The 17,912-nt window shown below is 44.3% G+C and overlaps 2 protein-coding genes across 5 annotated transcripts; both read right to left on the reverse strand.

Moving 5' to 3' along the window:
* Nucleotides 1-648: 648 nt before the first annotated feature.
* sh2b1 (SH2B adaptor protein 1) lies at nt 649-12,532 on the reverse strand. Of its 3 annotated transcripts, XM_047343905.1 has the most exons (10): nt 12,376-12,532; nt 7,405-9,504; nt 7,226-7,327; nt 6,962-7,053; nt 6,799-6,881; nt 6,468-6,623; nt 6,121-6,332; nt 5,174-5,348; nt 3,540-3,630; nt 2,730-2,888 (listed from the first exon to the last, which is right to left on the reverse strand). In XM_047343905.1, exons 2-10 carry the CDS (start codon nt 9,127-9,129, stop codon nt 2,867-2,869), a joined length of 2,658 nt encoding a protein of 885 aa, XP_047199861.1. In that variant the 5' UTR covers nt 9,130-9,504; nt 12,376-12,532; the 3' UTR covers nt 2,730-2,866. The 3 variants fall into 3 exon arrangements, with proteins under 3 accessions (XP_047199860.1, XP_035036772.2, XP_047199861.1); XM_047343904.1 differs by lacking the exon at nt 3,540-3,630 and having other exon boundaries at nt 649-2,888; XM_035180881.2 differs by lacking the exons at nt 3,540-3,630; nt 12,376-12,532 and adding an exon at nt 12,142-12,367 and having other exon boundaries at nt 649-2,888.
* Nucleotides 12,533-13,717: 1,185 nt separating this feature from the next.
* On the reverse strand, nt 13,718-17,456 carry LOC118123570 (ceramide synthase). Of its 2 annotated transcripts, XM_035181056.2 has the most exons (6): nt 17,148-17,456; nt 16,677-16,760; nt 15,228-15,441; nt 14,957-15,052; nt 14,747-14,856; nt 13,718-14,208 (listed from the first exon to the last, which is right to left on the reverse strand). In XM_035181056.2, the coding sequence occupies exons 1-6, from the start codon at nt 17,270-17,272 to the stop codon at nt 14,001-14,003; spliced, it is 837 nt and encodes a 278-aa protein (XP_035036947.1). In that variant the 5' UTR covers nt 17,273-17,456; the 3' UTR covers nt 13,718-14,000. The 2 variants fall into 2 exon arrangements, with proteins under 2 accessions (XP_035036947.1, XP_035036948.1); XM_035181057.1 differs by lacking the exons at nt 16,677-16,760; nt 17,148-17,456 and adding an exon at nt 16,031-16,654.
* Between the last annotated feature and the right edge of the window lie 456 nt (nt 17,457-17,912).

Raw genomic sequence — 17,912 nt, forward strand, 5'->3', positions numbered from 1 at the left:
TCTCTGTGATGTAGATTTTGAGAATGTGTATTTTTGTATTTCTTTAATAAGTCACAAAAAAATACATGAAATTAAAAATTTTAAATCAAATAAATTTAAATCTAAATCAAGAACTCTGATAAAATTATTTTTATTAAAAAATTATCAAAATTAATTAAAATAATTGTACTTACTTTATTTACTTATATAGAAGAAACAAATTTACTTTCTTTTCCGTATTTTTAAAAATTACATGTTTTGTTTGCCATTATTAGTATTTTCACATTTCTTTACTAAATTAAAATAGTTATTAATATATTAGCACTAAATACCTTTTGATGAAATAATGTACTTTACAGATATAAAAACGAGCTGAGACGTGATGATTGACAGCTCAGACTGTCTCCTGATTAGTTAAGAGTGTGGGCAGGACCTTGATGCCACGCCTCCCCTTCACGACCACTGCCGCACACTCTGACTCTAAATGACGTCATCAGCACAAGATGGCAGCGTTTGTATCAGATATATTTTTGCTTCCTTCAGAAAGTGGGAGGAGACGAGTCGTCCATCTTTATTTACAGTCTGTGTTTCTGACCCGAGCGTGTACCTAATAAACTGATCACTGTGAGCAGAACATCTGGAAGAACAGAACAAAGGACACAAACCAACTGCTGTTTCACTATATTTATATTATATCATTATCATTAAATTCAATGTAGTACCTGAAACTAACCACACGGGGTGGACAGACAAACACCGGCCACCCTCAACTGACGGTCCCAGCAAAGAGAGAAAAGAGACAGAGAAAGGCACAAAGAGTTTTAAACTGAGAAAAGGACAGAACGTGATGAACAATCAGGGGTGGGGTTGGGGGTTGGGGGTGTGGGGTGGGGTGGGGGGGCCATATAGACAAATACATGAGCAAAGAAAAGTTGGGTAGAAACGACCGGGGTCCCGGGCGGAGCCATGAACTGAGCAATGAATGAAGACGGAGCGAAATGCAGACGACGAGACGACAGACACAGAAAGGCACAAGTAGAAAAAGTATTTTCATTGACATGTTCTAATTGTATATTTTCTTTTTAACCCTTGATGAACAGAGGAGGAGGCCGAGGAGAAGACAGCATGAAAAAAAGAGTGCGGGATACTGTCGCCTTGACAACAAGGCATTTTAGCAAATCGTATACATATATATTTATATATTTTTTTCCTTCTTTTTATCCCAAAAATAAAAAATACAAAAAGGCACAAAGACGTTTCATTTGAATTACAAGATGGAGTCGGAACAAGTGTTACATGGAGTAAGCATACAAGATAAAAAAGGTGTCATAAAAACAAATAAAATTAATACTACTACTATTATTATTTCCATCAATATTATTGTTATTGGTATCATCAACAGTTTCTCTGAAAGAAAACCCCTCTCTCTCTGTTCAGCTTCGTGTGAGAGGGAGAGAGAGAGAGTGCGATGCTGAGGTAAACGTTTCCTGTCTGCTCTGGTTCATGTGTCACTCGAACCAACAACACGTTTTTACACTTCAGGCGTCGTGGCACCAAACTCCATTTAAAACCTTTCACTTTAACGCCACCTGCAGTTTTAAAACTAAAAAGCAGCAGGGTCCTTGTCAGCGCTCGGGCCCTAAAGATTACACATTAATCTTCCTACATTCTTCTTCCTATAAAATACGCTACAAGAAAACAGAATGGCTTCGGCCTATGATTATTTTTATATGCGATTGAATTTTGTTAATAAACCGTTTTGTCTTCAAACTTCTTCTTTTAAACAAACAAAACTTAACAAAAACTAAAACAAAGAAAAGCCACAAATTCTCACATTTGAGAAGCTGCATCTAATAAATGTTTGACTAAAAATTGACAATCGAGACTGTTGTGATTAGCGTTCAGTTGATTGACAAACCAATTACTCAACAATCGACATCTCAGCAGATGTTTCTTTGCTGACGTTTCTCTATCATGTGCAGTTATTAATGATAAACATGGAGAATTAGGTTTTTACTTTAAACTGAAAATTACCAATTTCTTGTCAAATAATCATTTTCTAAATCTGTCTCTTCCCTTCCTGTAAATCACTGTTTGATGACTCATTCCGCGGAACCCTTATGTCATGTAGTTTTTTATTCATCTGTAGTTGGCTGTAACGTTGTGAGGCGTTTGTAGTGTTTCATGTTTGTGTGCGTTTTGGCCTCTGGTTAACGTGTGCGGTCTCTGCAGGACAACAGTGAGGACAACACTCACTTCTGTCCACGTGCACATGAGACAGAGCAGACGCTGCTGCGAGGCGTACCGACAAAAACAAACATCTGATGAGAACAATTTGAAAGAAATGTACCACGAAGTTAGTGTTGTAAAGCTGCTCTCACCCTCTCTCTGTCTTATAGTGTTAGTTTACTCCTCCTCCTCTTCTCCTCCAGCTCGCTAACGAAATAAAAATACTGGTTATGAATGGCTGATGTACACCGCCTCATCCAATCTCACTTTCACTCACTCACACACTCGGTCGATACACAAACACACACACTCCTCCTCCTGGCCTTCCCTTCATCAGAAGAAGGAGTACTGGTTATCGATGGCTCTGGGTGCCCTCGCTCCGTCCCTCTCTTCTCCCTCCACAGCTTCCAGCTGGCGGAGAGGAGTGTCCCTGTCCCTCTCCTCCCAGTCCTCCACTCCTCCTCCACTTCCACCTCCGCTGCCTCCGCTTCCTCCTCCTCCTCCTGTCGTTGCCATGGTCACCACAGTCGCTGTTGCTGCTCCTCCTCCTCCCGCTCCTCCTCCCGCTCCTCCTCCCATCTCTGTCTCATTTCCTCTTTCCTGTGGCGGAGTTGGTGGCGGCGGCCGGCCCGGCGGCAGGGGAGGAGGCTGAGGAGGGCTACGGGGTCTGCTGGTCAAGTCTGCATGAAGAAGAAGAAGCAGAGGAGAGAAGGTGAAAAGAAAGAAGAGGGGAGAAAGAAAAGTAGAAGCAAAGGAGAAAGAGGGAGGAGGAGGAAAAAAGTGACAAAGTGTGAGAAGTGAGGGAAGAAGAGTGAGAGGAGAGAAAAAGAGAAAATGACAGTGAGTGGACTGTTAGGTGGGAGGAGTCTGTGGTCATGGAGTCCACGGGAGTCATGGAGGCGTCCGATTCATGAAAACACACACACGAACACACACACACACACCCCCCCCCCCCGAGGAACCTCTGCTTTTGGAAAGACAGTTTCCTGAATTTACTTTTAATCAATTCACACACAACGAGCAGCACTTTGGCGACTTTGGAAAGAAAAACGTCCTCATTAACAGGAAGAAAGAACCAGAGTCAGTGTGGACGACGTCTGACTCGACCGCTTGGTGAGCAGAGGAGAATGGGGGAGAGAGGAGAGGGAGGTGGAAAGAGGGGCAGGTTATTCTTGGTCTTTTATCTCTATTATTGTTAATGTACTTCCTTCTGTATTTTAACCACTTGTTTCTCTACGAATAATGTAATTATTGTTCACCGCTCAGTCGCTTCATTCACTCTCTCTCACTCGTACACTCTTCCTCTCTCAGCCGAGTCCGGTCTCACTTACACACAGTCAGAGATGGGGGTTGATGGAGAGTCAGGATGGCGCGTGGTGATGACGTCACAGACTGTAGGCCGACTGCCTGCCCTGTCCCGGCCTGCAAGGGGATGAGCCAACGGATACAACAAACACACAGAGGTCAGAAAACAATGGGACACAGAGGTCAGATGGAAAACACTGCTGCGGCACGTTACATGACCGAGAGGAAGTCGTGAACAAGATATCTGTAGTTTGTTTCTATTTTAATACATTTAAAAGGTGAACTCCTGATGAACACTGACGACTTCTGTTTCAAAGTTAAATACGTCTGAAGCTGTTGACAGACATGAACTGAAGTTCCTCACATGTTCCTCACATGTTCTGCAGGTTCTGTGTGTGAGAACAAATGTCTGAGTCAGTGTCTCTGGACATTTTCTGGATCTTCTCCTGCAGCCTCCTAGTAAAATGTCTGTAACATGTCAGAGTGAGTCCATGTGAGGACACAGCAGGACAATGTGTGGAAGCTTCCCAGTGAGCGAGTGGACGTGTTGATGAGGTTTCTAACACGTGACGGACGTGAAACTGGAAGAACACAAATATCTCAGGATGAAGAAGAGGAGCCGTACACGTAGAAGACGAAGACGTCAACTTGGAAAGACGAGGAGATTCCTCTCTACAGGCTCCGCCCCTCGCCTGGATGTTCCCACATGTTCCTGTTGTGAACGACCGTAAACCATCCAAACTAAATGCTCAACTCTAACCTAAACTTAATTCTAACCCTAAAACCAAGTCTTAACCCTTAACCCTCAAACAGCCCTTTGAAAAAGTGAGGATTGGTCACAATGTCCTCAGATTCTCACACAACGCAGAGTTTTTGTTTACTTCATTGTCCTTCATTGAAGAAGCGACGCCCCGTTTATCAAGGAACATAAATATGAATTCAGCAGGTTTTTGTAAAGATCAGCTCGAAGTGTGATGATTAGAAAACAGCGGAGGAGCAGAGTCACTTGTTGACCTGCGGAGTAATGAGCCTCGATGCTGCCAGGGGGAGGAGCCACACTGACACAGTAAAGACAAAATTACTTTTTAAAGCACAAATCATGAGGCTAGTGAAGATGCACACCTCTAGTAGTCACACAGGGATAAAAAAATAATGTGTAGGAAGGAAATTCTTTGATGCATCGATAATTGTTGTCTAACTGAATCGTAGCCCTCTGAATGGGAATTGAATTGAGACGCCTACAGATTCCCAACAGTGGATTTATTGTCCAGGATGAACTAACACAGAAACTTTCTCTGGATTCTGTTTCACATTAAATGTCTCAACCTCAAAACACTTCAGCAGGTTTGAAGGTGGAAAGATTTCACCATTCTTCATCAGTTTTTAGAGTTACCAGGCGTAACCATAGCAACAGTTTTAAACTAGTGCATATCAGTGTTCAGGTGACTTGTTGTGCAGTAACAACAGGGGAGGACATTCACAACGACAATTACACAATAAAACACTGACGGGACGGACACACCTCAGACGGAGCCTCAGACGAGAATGAGTTTTACCTCTCAGGGTTTTTGTGCATGTGAGGACGTCCAGTGAGAGAACTGTCGACTCAGCGTGTCATGACTCTGTACTTGTAAACATGGAGAGTTGGGCTGACTCATACCTGGCTGGCGAACGGCGGTGGCACCCACGAAGCTGATGAGCGTGACGTCTGAGGCTCCGCCAGACTCCAGAGGGATCGGGTGCACCCGGAAGTGCTCCAACATGTCGAAGATGGACTGGAACCAGAGGTGCTGCACCCGGCACTGACCGTCCTCGTTCAGCGACAGACGGAGGTGCTGAAGGGACGAGAGCGAGGACGGGAACGGACTCAGTGATGAAAAGTCACAACATTTAACACAGGTCAATGTTTCACATAAACTCAACAACATTTTCCTGTGTTATCAGGACTAATGGTGTGTTCACATGCTCGTCAGCTAGTTAGAGGGAGTCAAGACATCCCTTCATCTGATATCTGTGTGTTTTCTACTTTAAAGTCTGAATGTGTAAACAACATGGAGGCTACAAAATTTATATGTGTTGTATTTTATTATTCAGAGCGATTGAACAGTTGGAAACTGTTTCCAGTGGAATATTGTTTTTCCTTGTTACAAAGGTTAATAATGCAGATCAGCGAACAGTTACAACCTACAACCAAATATACAATTTGTAAATCTATACTGTCAATCATATATTTCTAAATACACTTAATTCCGTCATGTTTGTGTTTATTGCGGACACACTGTGTTTCTGACCAGCGTCCGATGATGCTTAGGTCATAAGACGCTTCTAAAGAGGTTAGTGTAGACGCTTCAGTAGCATCAGTTACATCAGCACAGATACAAAATAAACAGAACAGAACGACCCTGAAGACGTTTCTCTGTGGAAAAGACGTTTTCACTCCTCTGCAGACGGAGCAAGAAAATAAATGAGCCTCCTGCTTATTCCTCTTATTTGAGCCCGACAGCTGTGGACGTTGACATCAAGGAGTAAAACAATTCTGACTGGACGCTGCAGTTTCCTCTTCAAGGATAACATCACTTTTGTGTGCGTCTTTACTCCAGGACTCACCTTGGCTTTGCCCTGGAAGTTAAAGGTGAGGACATATTCTCCACGCCGTGTCTCGCTCTGGCGAACCAGAAAGACGCCGTGGCTCGCCGGGCCTCCGGCCAACACCAGCTGAGCAGCTTTGAGGCGGGACAGGGTACCGTGAAACCACTGACACTCGCTGAGGGGGTGCTCCACGGCATCAGACGGCGTCACCTCAGAGAACAGGAAGGACCCTGGATGAGTGGAAGACAGATATTTTAATTTAAAAGCATCCAGAATATAAAGTTTCATACTGAGCTATAGACTGAGATGAGGAGCGAATACTTCAGCTAACCCCCAGTTCAAAGTTAGTACTGGATGCTATTCACCTGTGGCATCTGGCGTCTCTGCAAAGGGTGTGCCCAGACTAGCCCCGCCTCCACCAAGAATCCGTCCGTCTGGTTCGTCGAGAGGGGCTCGAGGCGGCAGCTCCGGTGGAAGAGGATCCATCAGAGGTGACGAGCCTCCGATGCCTCCGTAACACACTGACACGAAAAACAGAGACAACAAGAAATATGAGTGCTGTTATTAATGGTACCAGGAGTTCATTTTCTTCCATACACACATATATATATATATATATATATATATATATATATATATATAACAGCTCAATTAACAGGAGAGTGAACCAGAGCAGCCGCTGTATCACGCACACACCTTGTGAAAGACGGTCGACAATCTCAGGAGTTCCACTGATGTCTAACGGGCCACCACACACACCCTCAGCATCGTCCTGCTCGCTGTGGGGTGAGAGAAGGCAGTTATTACCCAGACACGCTGTGTGATCTGACTCGTGTCGTCCTCTTGCTGCGACCGTTACCTGAGACAGATGCCGTTCCTGATGTCGCTCAGCCAGGCTCTCATCTGAACAGCGTCTCGTGTCTCAATCACATACTGCGCCGACGCTTCCAGCTGAGAAGAAGTAAAATAAGGAGATCAGACCTTTCATTACACTCATTCACACTCACTCCTCCTTTCTCCACCAGCGAGGGTTCAAATGAGATTCTCACTCTTTGACCTCTGCAGGAGAAATGATCCTCCAGTTTCTACACTGCTAGTTTTTCTCCCCATGAGGTGTGATTACCTGCAGCAGAAACGTGTTCTCCTTGTCTGGGACCTCCAGCGCTGTGGTGCTCCTCACATCCACGATGGAGCAGCACGGTACAGTCAGCCGGGGCTTCGACGACTGCAGACACAAACCAAGCTAAATAAATAACTGGAGTAATAGAGTTTAACGCTTCAACACAGGAGGGAAACACTTACTTTAGGTGGAATGAAGAATTCCAGGTAGTACTCCTCTCCCCGCTCACCGCCTTCTCTGTCCCGCTCTCTGAGGACCAGACGACACTTGTGCCAGCGTCCTCCTCTCCAGGGCATGTTCCCTCCGCTGGCCAGAGGCTGCACTGGACCCGTCTGAGCGGCTGCAGATGAAGCTGAGGCAGCGTTGTTGTTGTCCGTACCGTGATGCAACAAACTGAATGAGAAGCCGGAGAAGCCGTGGCTGCCACTTAACTCGTCGCTGGACGAGCTGACGCTCACCCCTCCCTCCCGCACCAGTCGGCCCACCCTCCTAGGCGGCCCCATGGCAGCGGCGGCGGCGCTGCTCGGAGGCAGCGTGGAGGAGGTGGAGTGAGGGCAGGAAGTGGTGGGGGTGAGGAGAGGAGGAGGGGATCGCGACAGTCTGAGCTTCTCCAGCCGATGACTCCACTTCTCCTTCTCGCCTCCTTCCCCGTTGCTACGCCGCCGATCTCGAGCAGCCTCAGACAGAGACAGAGAGGTGGCGCTGCTTGAAGACGAGGGAGGCAGAGAGGAGGAAGAGGAGTGGGGGAGGGAAAGGGGCATGGACAGAGAGACTGGCATGGAGGAGGTGGGTGTGGGGGGCTGCGTACCAGAGTTCCTCTTGGAGGTTGAAACCAAAGTAGCGTCCTGCACACCCATAGTGTAGCTGTAGCTGGAGGGCAGCTGGCTCTGGGCCGAGTCGCTGGAGGAGCTTCTCCAGTGCAGGATGCCGCGGACGCTCCCCCGAACACTGCGACCCACACTCCGCAGGGAAAAACGCTTTTTCAGTTTGTTTTTGGAGGAGTTGGGCGTGCCGTTACCTTTGGAGTCAGGCGGAGGAGTGACGGAGGAAGGGGAAGGTGGAATCTGAGAAGTGTGGGAGGAGTCAGCATTATCCACCTCTGTAGACTCTGCTTCCCGCTCTTCTGGATCAACGTCCTCTCCAACAGACGACACTCCAAGCCAGCTGTCCTCCTCTTCCTCAACGGGTGCTTCCCCATTCCCAGGGGCGATCATGGCCCCCCTCTCTTCACGCCTGCCGTTGTTCCCTCCCACTGATGAGCAGCACGACGAAGAGGACGATGGCGGGAGGACTTGGCCGTGGACATAGGAATCTTGAAACCGGTCCCCGGTGCGGTTCTCCAACACCAGCCGTGTGGGCGCAGGCTTGGACAAAGCCCGCATCATGCTGGTTGGGGGGCACGGGAGGACCACGCCCCCCGTTGCTGAGAGGGGCGAGACCGCCTCCTCTTCCAGCGAGGTCGCATCGGACTGGGGTGCCCAGCTCATCATTTCGTCCCTCCCAGAAGCACAACTGGGCAGGAGCGCCCCCTCCAGTTCGCTCTGGAAGTGACGAACAAAGCGGTCGGTAAAGCGCCGGCAGAAGGCGGCGGCTGAGTCGGGGGAGTAGTGGGGATTCTCCTGGAGAAAAGCCCGAAAGTGACGTGCAAAGTCACCGGCTGCAACGCGTGCATGAAGCTCACAGAATTCGGTCCAGCTCAGGCAAGGCGAGGGGGAGGGAGTGGGGGTGTCTGAGAGGGAGGAGGGGTGGGCCTGGGGTGGAGGGCTCACGAGAGGCGGGAGGGGTGGCCGCGGGGACAGGGGCAGCATAGAGGGAGATGGAGGAGATGGAGATGGGGAGGGTGAGGGAGGTAACGGAGAGGAGTTTGCCGCCCGCGGGCTGGGCGGGGTTAAAAGAGAGCCGTTCATCCTACGGACAGGGGGAGGGGAGGGGAGGGAGGGGTTCAGTTAACGTTAAACATTCAACAGAGACCGGAAGTGATGCACAGGAAACTGACGGAGTCACATCGGTCTGATAATTTACAGATTAATGTGAAGAGAAGTCTGAACTTCATGTGAAACGTTAAAAAGACGACGTTCCAGACCCATGAACCATGAGGTCAAACAACTCCACAGACTTCTGCTACATTATTTTGTGCAATTCAATATTTTAGTGTTTCAACAAAAAAATATGAGTTTCTGCCCGGAAATGGAAGCGGAGAGAGGACGAGCTGAGCAGGATTCAGAAGATCGGCCCCTTCGTCAACGTCTGTCAGATGAGATCCAGAGAAGCTCGGCTTCATCCTGTAAACAAACACACACGTTAACCTCATCGTCTGTGGAGTTTACAGGTTTAAACACACACTTCAGATCAGTCGCACAACTATCAGTCAACTGGGAATGTGCACAAAACATTAAAGAACATTAAGTGATCAACGTGTTGAGACCCAGCCAATCAGACTAGGCACACAAAAAAAAGACTTGATGTCCTACAGACAGAGTTTACAGACAGAGTTTACAGACAGAGTTTACAGACAGAGTTTACAGACCGTGTATTTCAAAGCACGGGACCTCCACTCATTTACTAATATATTTTATTAAATCTTGGTACAGTTAAATAACCAGCATCAAGATTGTGGACGGAACACTTGCTTAATTCAGACGGACTTTATCCATCTGTTCAGCAGATAAAAAGATTTTACAAAACAACTCATATGATCAGTTGTGTTGCATGAAGATAGTTTTACACTTTAAATAACTTGTTTAAATAGGTTTTTAATATAGAATGACTGATTTGGGGACGATGACAAAACCGATACTTGGGAGTAAAATACTGTAAAATAAATACTGTAAAATACTGATACGATACTGATATATAATATTTGTTACTGACTCTTTAGATGTTTTTATCAAACCCTGACATGTAACTGAAGTTTGACATTTTACTGATCAACCATTGAATTTATGATAAATAAAAAAGAAAACACAATACATGAAATATATAGATATATATATATCTATATATTTGTTTTTATGGAAAATATAAATACACATCTATGCTTCATTTATACTGTAAAATAAACTGATTTGTCTGTGATACTATCATCCAACATTAAATCAGTTGGGCTCTACTTTTAATATCTGAACGTTTTTAAGTCTGATGGAAAAGAATCGTACGTCATAGAATGAATATTTGGTTAAAACGATTTCCAGAGTTAGTGACGTAAACTTTAACTTATAGGATTTAATATACATTATTCTGAAAAGAGCCGTTCTGCCTTTTGACCACTATTAATATACAAGCTTCAACAGTGTGTTGTGTTGACTGTGTTGTGTTTGCTGTGTTGTGTTGATCGTGTTGTGTTGAGTTGATTTTGTTGTGTTGATTGTGTTGTGTTTGGTGTGTTAATTGTGTTGTGTTTAATGTGTGGTGTTGATTGTGTTATATTGTTTGTGTTGTGTTGATTGTGTTGTGTTTGGTGTGTTAATTGTGTTGTGTTGAATGCGTGGTGTTGATTGTGTTGTATTGTTTGTGTTGTGTTAATTGTGTTGTGTTGGATGTGTTGATTGTGTTGTGTTGGATGTGTTGATTTTGTTGTGTTGATTGTGTTGTGTTTGGTGTGTTAATTGTGTTGTGTTGAATGTGTGGTGTTGATTGTGTTGGTTGTGTTGATTGTGTTATGTTGATTGTGTTGCGTTGATTGTTGCGTTGATCGTGTTGAGTTGATCGTGTTGTGTTGATTGTGTTGTATTGATCGTGTTGAGTTGATCGTGTTGAGTTGATCGTGTTGTGTTGATTGTGTTGTGTTGAGTTGATTGTGTTGTGTTGATTGTGTTGAGTTGATCGTGTTGTGATTAGAGTTGATTGTTGTGTTGATTGTGTTGTGTTGGTTGTGTTGTGTTGGTTGTGTTGTGTTTGGTGTGTTAATTGTGTTGTGTTGAATGTGTGGTGTTGGTTGTGTTAATTGTTTGTTGTGTTGATTGTGTTGTGTTGATTGTGTTGTGTTGATTGTGTTGTGTTGATTGTGTTGTGTTAATTGTGTTGTGTTGGATGTGTTGATTGTGTTGTGTTGGATGTGTTGATTTTGTTGTGTTGGGTGTGTTAATTGTGTTGTGTTGATTGTGTTATATTGTTTGTTTTGTGTTGATTGTGTTGTGTTGGATGTGTTGATTTTGTTGTGTTGATTGTGTTGTGTTGGATGTGTTGTGTTGGATGTGTTGATTTTGTTGTGTTGATTGTGTTGTGTTGGATGTGTTGATTGTGTTGTGTTGATTGTGTATTGGCTGTGTTGTTTATTGTTGTGTGTTGGATATGTTGTGTGTTGTGTTGATTGTGTTGTGTTGGATGTGTTGTGTTGGATGTGTTGTGTTGGACGTGTTGTGTTGATTGTGTTGTGTTGGATGTGTTGTGTTGGACGTGTTGTGTTGATTGTGTTGTGTTGGATGTGTTGATTGTGTTGTGTTGGATGTGTTGTGTTGATTGTGTTGTGTTGGATGTGTTGATTGTGTTGTGTTGGATGTGTTGTGTTGATTGTGTTGTGTGGACAGATTTGTGCACAACACGCTCCAGGTGTAGCTGAGCTGAAATGAATGTGTTTATATCGCAGTTATTACAGTAGTACTCAGTACGTGTACTTCTATCGTACTGATGGTCAACATGCTGTCTAACAGCTGTAAAGCTAGTATTCTTCCCAGCTAGTGCAGTCGTGTATTTGTACCCTGATAGTAGCTGCAGCAGGACTGAACGCAGTATGAGGAGGAGGAGGAGGAGGAACTTCTCCTCCTCCTCCTCCTCCTCCTGCACCTGAAGGTCTCACAGGTGAAACTTCTTGAATCACTGCTGAGGAGCAGGGAGTCGTTAGCTTGCTAACATGAAGTAGCTGCGTCCTGCTCATTCAGCCTCTTTAAAGACGTGTAACGTTAGCAGCTAACATTAGCTACCTGCCGTGCAGTCCGGAGCTGCGGGTCGTCGCCGTGTCTGTTCCCCCGTGTCGGTGGCCTGAGTGCGGCTCAGACGCGGAGGCAGCTCGGGCGCAGATCTCCACACATTGAATCCTCCGACAGCAGCTAGCGCTAAAGATTCTCAGCTAAGCTAACCGTTAGCCACTTAGCTCGCTATTAATAATCCAGCTAGCTAGCTATCAACATTGCTGCGGCAGCGCGTGCTGCGCGTACCTGAACATCAGAGTCCGCGTGCTCGTCTGAGTCCGTGCGTGAAGCTCCCGCACGGTCCGCCCTGGTTTTCCCGCAGCTTGTTGTTGTTGCTGAACGTTGCGTTGCGCTGCGTTAGAAACTGTCTGTGGAGAGAAGGACCCGCTCCCGCACAACCTCCAAGTCTCGCGAGAGCTGCGACGAAGGCGAGTGCAGTTTGCTCTTCACGGCTTCCGTAACAAAATAAAAAACATACATTTCATGCATTATATGTATGAAAATATAACATATGTTTGACTATATCATATACATTTTAATTCTTTCTCTATTTCAAACTGTGCAAACAGAGATAAACGTGGAATCACACACACATTAAGAGAAATACACAGAAAAACATAATAGAAAGGAACAAATCTTATATAAAATTAAATTAAAATTTTTTAATGATTAAATAAAGACAAATAAATTAATAAATAAAGTTGTGTGAGTAAATTAAAAAAACATTCACCTAAAGTTGATCTGTTACCAAATATTATACTTGATGTATAACAATGTCTAACTTCACATAGAAATATCAAAGGTAAAATACAATCATATTTTATTGCTGTGTTTTTGTTTCATTCACCTGATTTTGTTTCCATTATTCATTCATTTTGAAATAGAATTTGAAAAATGTGCAACGTTTATATGAGTGAACGTTCACTGATACAAATTCTAACGTTCTGTTCTGTTCTACGGGTCATACCTTTTCAACGGAGAGTGGATATTTAATATAAATAAATACATTTTTATATATTTCCTTTAACGTTCTGTACATGTTTCCATTTCTTCCCCACAAATATCTTAATTCAGTATGATTTATAATTTATAGTAGTACAGTATAATTTATGATTACAGCCAGTTCAACAGTAGTTGCAGTTCATCATCACGACCATAGGAGGGCAGTAAAATCACAAACCTAAATACCAACACACATGTTTCAAAATAAAGTCAGAGGAGACGTATTCCCACATTTCTGGTGAAAACTTTCAAAATAAAAGTGGTGGAGACTGAAATATACACATGGGTAAAACACATTATATATAAAGTATTTATTGAGGTTTATTTTTTTGAGACAATAATAATATAAATACTATTGACATGAATGTTAATGGGGCGACTATGTGGTCTGGTGGTTAAATGAATATAAACATTACAGTAAACCTAACTCCAGGCAGGAGGCACCCCTTCACCTGCCCAACCAATCAGGAGTCAGTCTCAGCTGTCAATCATCACGTCTCAGCCTGTTTTTTATATCATCAAATAACTGATTAAAACCAAAGTGATCAGAAACACTTGAACAAACAAGTGAGATAAGAACGACCTGAAACAGCTACTTTGATTGTTTTTTTGGTTCCATGTCCCATCTGCTAACATGGAGGAGATGGGGTTCAATCCATTTGTTTTGGCTTCACTTTTAGGAGCCATCATGTCGTCCATCTTTATTTCCAGTCGTAGCTCTACAGGTGGACGTGTCTCCGTCGGCGTCGCTCGGCCTCTCTCGCCCGGTGACCTTTGACCTCTCCTCTTTCTGCTTCCTGTCTAACTCACTGATTGACACTCAGTGTTTCTCTGTTTCCTCTGAACTCCGTCAGTGGATTTATTTGGCTTCATGTCGCTGCAGCACAGTTTCTGTCTCCGCCTCCTGCGAGTATAAAAGTGTTGGGTGGAGTGTTTGAGCGCGAGGTGAACAGGCGGAGGGCCCCTCTGCAGATCAGGGCAAACCAGTAGAGCTGCAGGGGCCACAGCAGAGCGGCTCCCAGGTTACACTGCCACGGGGCCACGAGGGGCACCGAGTACACAGGGATGGAAACGTACCTGGAAAATAAACCACACCAAACTCACACCTTCACATTCAAAACCACATGCACAAATTATATAAATTTAACTTATTATTTATTTTGATTTTGAGGTACGATTAAAAGAAAAAATTCGGTTTCTCTTTGGTGCAAAGAATAAAAACAACAGTTCAATTCTTTACTTCATTTATTCAAACAAGAGAAACCAGACGTTTATTTAACATCAGTGATTCTGAAATAAAGAGATTAACATCAAAGGACACACAGAGACACACAGACAGACAGACACAGACAGAGACACACAGACACACAGACAGACAGACAGACAGAGACACACAGACAGACAGACAGACAGACAGACAGACAGAGACACACAGACAGAGACAGACAGACAGACAGACAGACAGACAGAGACACACAGACAGACAGACACACAGAGACACACAGACAGAGACAGACAGACAGACAGACAGACAGAGACACACAGACAGAGACAGACAGACAGACAGACAGACAGACAGACAGAGACACACAGAGACACACAGACAGATAGTTACCTGCTGTAGGTGTAGTACAAGTAGGGGAAGAGTAAAACCCGGCAGCTGAAGAAGGTGAAGAGCATCAAGACTCCGTTGACTTTGTGCAGAAGAGTTTGTTGTTTCTTGTACTGACGACAGGAAGTTACAACAACACAGACATTAGTTCATATCAAACTGTGTGTGTGTGTGTGTGTGTGTGTGTGTGTGTGTGTGTGTGTGTGTGTGTACCTGGATCAGGACTTTCCCCAGACAGACGGATGGTGTGCTGAGTTCAGCCAGAAACAAAACACCCTGGAAGTAATCACCTTTCCCTTGTCTCCACAGCTAACACACACACACACACACACAAACACACACACACACACACACACACACACACACACACACACACACACACACAACAAAGTAGATTCAGATGACGGAGCGAGTCTGACAGCTGACAGTGAACAGACGGCCCTAAAGGTGGCGCTAGAGCAAAGGTTACTGTCGCCATAGTTACCAGTGAGGCAGGGAAGCAGAAGGTCACCATGAAGACGTGATGCAGCACCATGAGAAGCTCTGTGCGCAGGAAACCCACCACCACAGCCCCCGACACCTGCTCCTGCCCGTGACCTTTGACCTGCAGCTTGTGCCGGTGACACAGGAACATGGCGTAGACGTCGTAGGCAAAGTAAGGCGTCGCAAACAGGATGTAGGAGTCGGTCAGCCAGTGTCTGAGCAAGAATCAACCCATCAATCAATCAATCAATCAATACATCAATACATCAATCAATTAATCCAGGTGACTTGAACTTAACAGCAGTTTTCATACAAACACACAAAATAATAAATGATGAAGTTGTAAATAAACAATAAAATAACATTTAAAATCCAGAAGAAAAACTGAAATGAAATAAAATAAAATGATGAAACGAGAAATAAACAGCTGGATATTAAGAGAAAAACAATCCAAGAGGTAGAAAAAGATATAAAAGAGTAAAATGTGTAAATAAAAAGATAAATAAAACAGAATAAGTATAAGAGTCGATCTTCAGTTTGCTTTTAAAAATTTGCTGATGAGGTGATTTGAGACTAATTTATATTTATATTTATCAGTGGTTTGACTATTAAGGCCTAAGAATGAATCGTAGACGGACATAATAAAAACAATAAGAAAGTAAAAGTGCGATTAAAAAGAAAAAGAACTGGACTGTAATCTTTTACTTTTTACTTTTCATTTTACTCAAGTGAAAAAGTCTGAAAACTTCGTCTGCAGCGTTAGTGACTGAAACGTTTTCTGTTTGTGATCAGACGAGTTCTCACCTGAGTTCTCTCTGTGTGAGCTGAGATTTGATAAACAAATGTTTCTGCTTTGACAGGGAAATGACGGAGGAAACCATCCCCCCCGTCATCTGTGCTGCTCGCCTCCATCTCCATTGTTTCCCGTCTCGTCCGTGTGGAGGATTACTGATCTCTGCCTCGTCTTAGAGACACAAATAGCTCAGGAGGCTCAGGTCGTAATTAGATTACTGTCAACCGGTGTTTGTGGAAACACTTTAGTTTTGAATTTAACATCAGTTACAGATGGAGACAAATTAAAGGAGAAGAGGATATAAATGAACTCAAGCTGCAGTTCTCAGAAGTTCTACTGCAGCAACCTTCTCCCAGAGGTGTGTAACCACCTTGAGAACCTGAATATCCCCTAAAGTGTCAGTGGAACCTGGTAAAGGTCCAGAACAACCTCCTTATAACCACCAGAACCTTATAAAGAATACATGTCAACCATCACAATAACCAGTAGAACCTTGTAATGACAGACGAAAGACGACTTAACCCTCCACTCCTTCAACCTTCTCAGGTATCTCTGTCTCTCTTGTTTACCGCTGAAACTTAACAAACTAAACTACATGTTGACTATTAGAACCTCATTGAGGTCTTGGACCACTACAACCAGACATTTGGTCCTCACCTGTCCTCCATGACGTCCCTGCAGGAAGAGATGATGACAGCTCCGGCTGACGAGGCCATGACGGCTTGGATGGAGGACACCAGACTGAGAGAACAGATACACAAGCTGTTTCACCAACGGATTTCATTCAATGACAGAAACATTTATTTAACGTCCATGTCCCATCTGTTAACATGGAGGAGGTTTATGACCCATACTGCAGCCAGACACCAGGGGGCGATCCAGATGTTTTCAAACTGAAACAAGGTCAGCAGTGTTTCCGGAAGTCAGGACGCCAGGCGTAACCGTAGCAACAGGAATGATGTGTGGACAGCCATGAGCTGTGTGTGTGTGTTTATACTTCTATCTTTGTGAGGACCAGTTACCTCACAGACTCGGGTTACAATCAGGTTTAGAGTAGGAAGTGTTTCTATCAGTGTCCTCATTGGGATAGAAGTGGGTGTATCTGTGTGTGTGTGTGTGTGTTCTTACCGTGTGGACACGACAGCAGCTTCCCCTTCGCTCCATCCCATCATGTGTCTCAGGGTCAGTTTGGACAACAGGAAGAGTCCAGGGAAGAAGACGGCACCAGCAGAGACAAGGACGAGGGCCCACATGACTCCTGGGTTTACCTGTGTGTGTGTGTGTGGATTTGCTCACACACATTGTGTGGATCAGCTGCTGCGTTAGATGAGGACATGTCTGCAGGAGGAGGAGCAGGAGGAGGAGCAGGAGGAGCCTGTTTATCATCAGAACCATGTTTTACTATGATGTGAAACAGGGACACCTACAGGTAACATTCATAAACTGTGAATAAAGATGGACGACATGTTATCTGCCAAAACTGAAGCCAAAACATCTTTATCTCCCCCTGGTGTCTGGATGCAGTATAGCTCATTAACCCTTCTCCTCCATGTTAGCAGATGGGACATGTTTATCAATTTGAATGTGTGTAAAGATGTTTCTGTCATTTCCGGTCATTCTTACCTCTCTGATGTTTGTTCATGTTTCTGATCAGTTTGGTTTGAATCAGTTATTTGATGATATGAAAACAGGCTGAGATGTCGTGATTGACTCGTTTCCACGATCACTACTGCACAGACGACGTCATCACCACAAGGTGGCAGCATTTGTATCCGAGATGTTTTAGCTTCATTTCTGGAGGAAGTGGAGACGTCATCTTAATTTACAGTCGATGTTTTTCCATCAGCAGGTTGTAAAATGAGTTCTTTAATTTCATTTTATTCCAGAGATGAC

Source organism: Hippoglossus stenolepis, chromosome 16, assembly GCF_022539355.2.
Source record: "Hippoglossus stenolepis isolate QCI-W04-F060 chromosome 16, HSTE1.2, whole genome shotgun sequence".
NCBI classification, from domain to species: Eukaryota; Metazoa; Chordata; class Actinopteri; order Pleuronectiformes; family Pleuronectidae; genus Hippoglossus; species Hippoglossus stenolepis.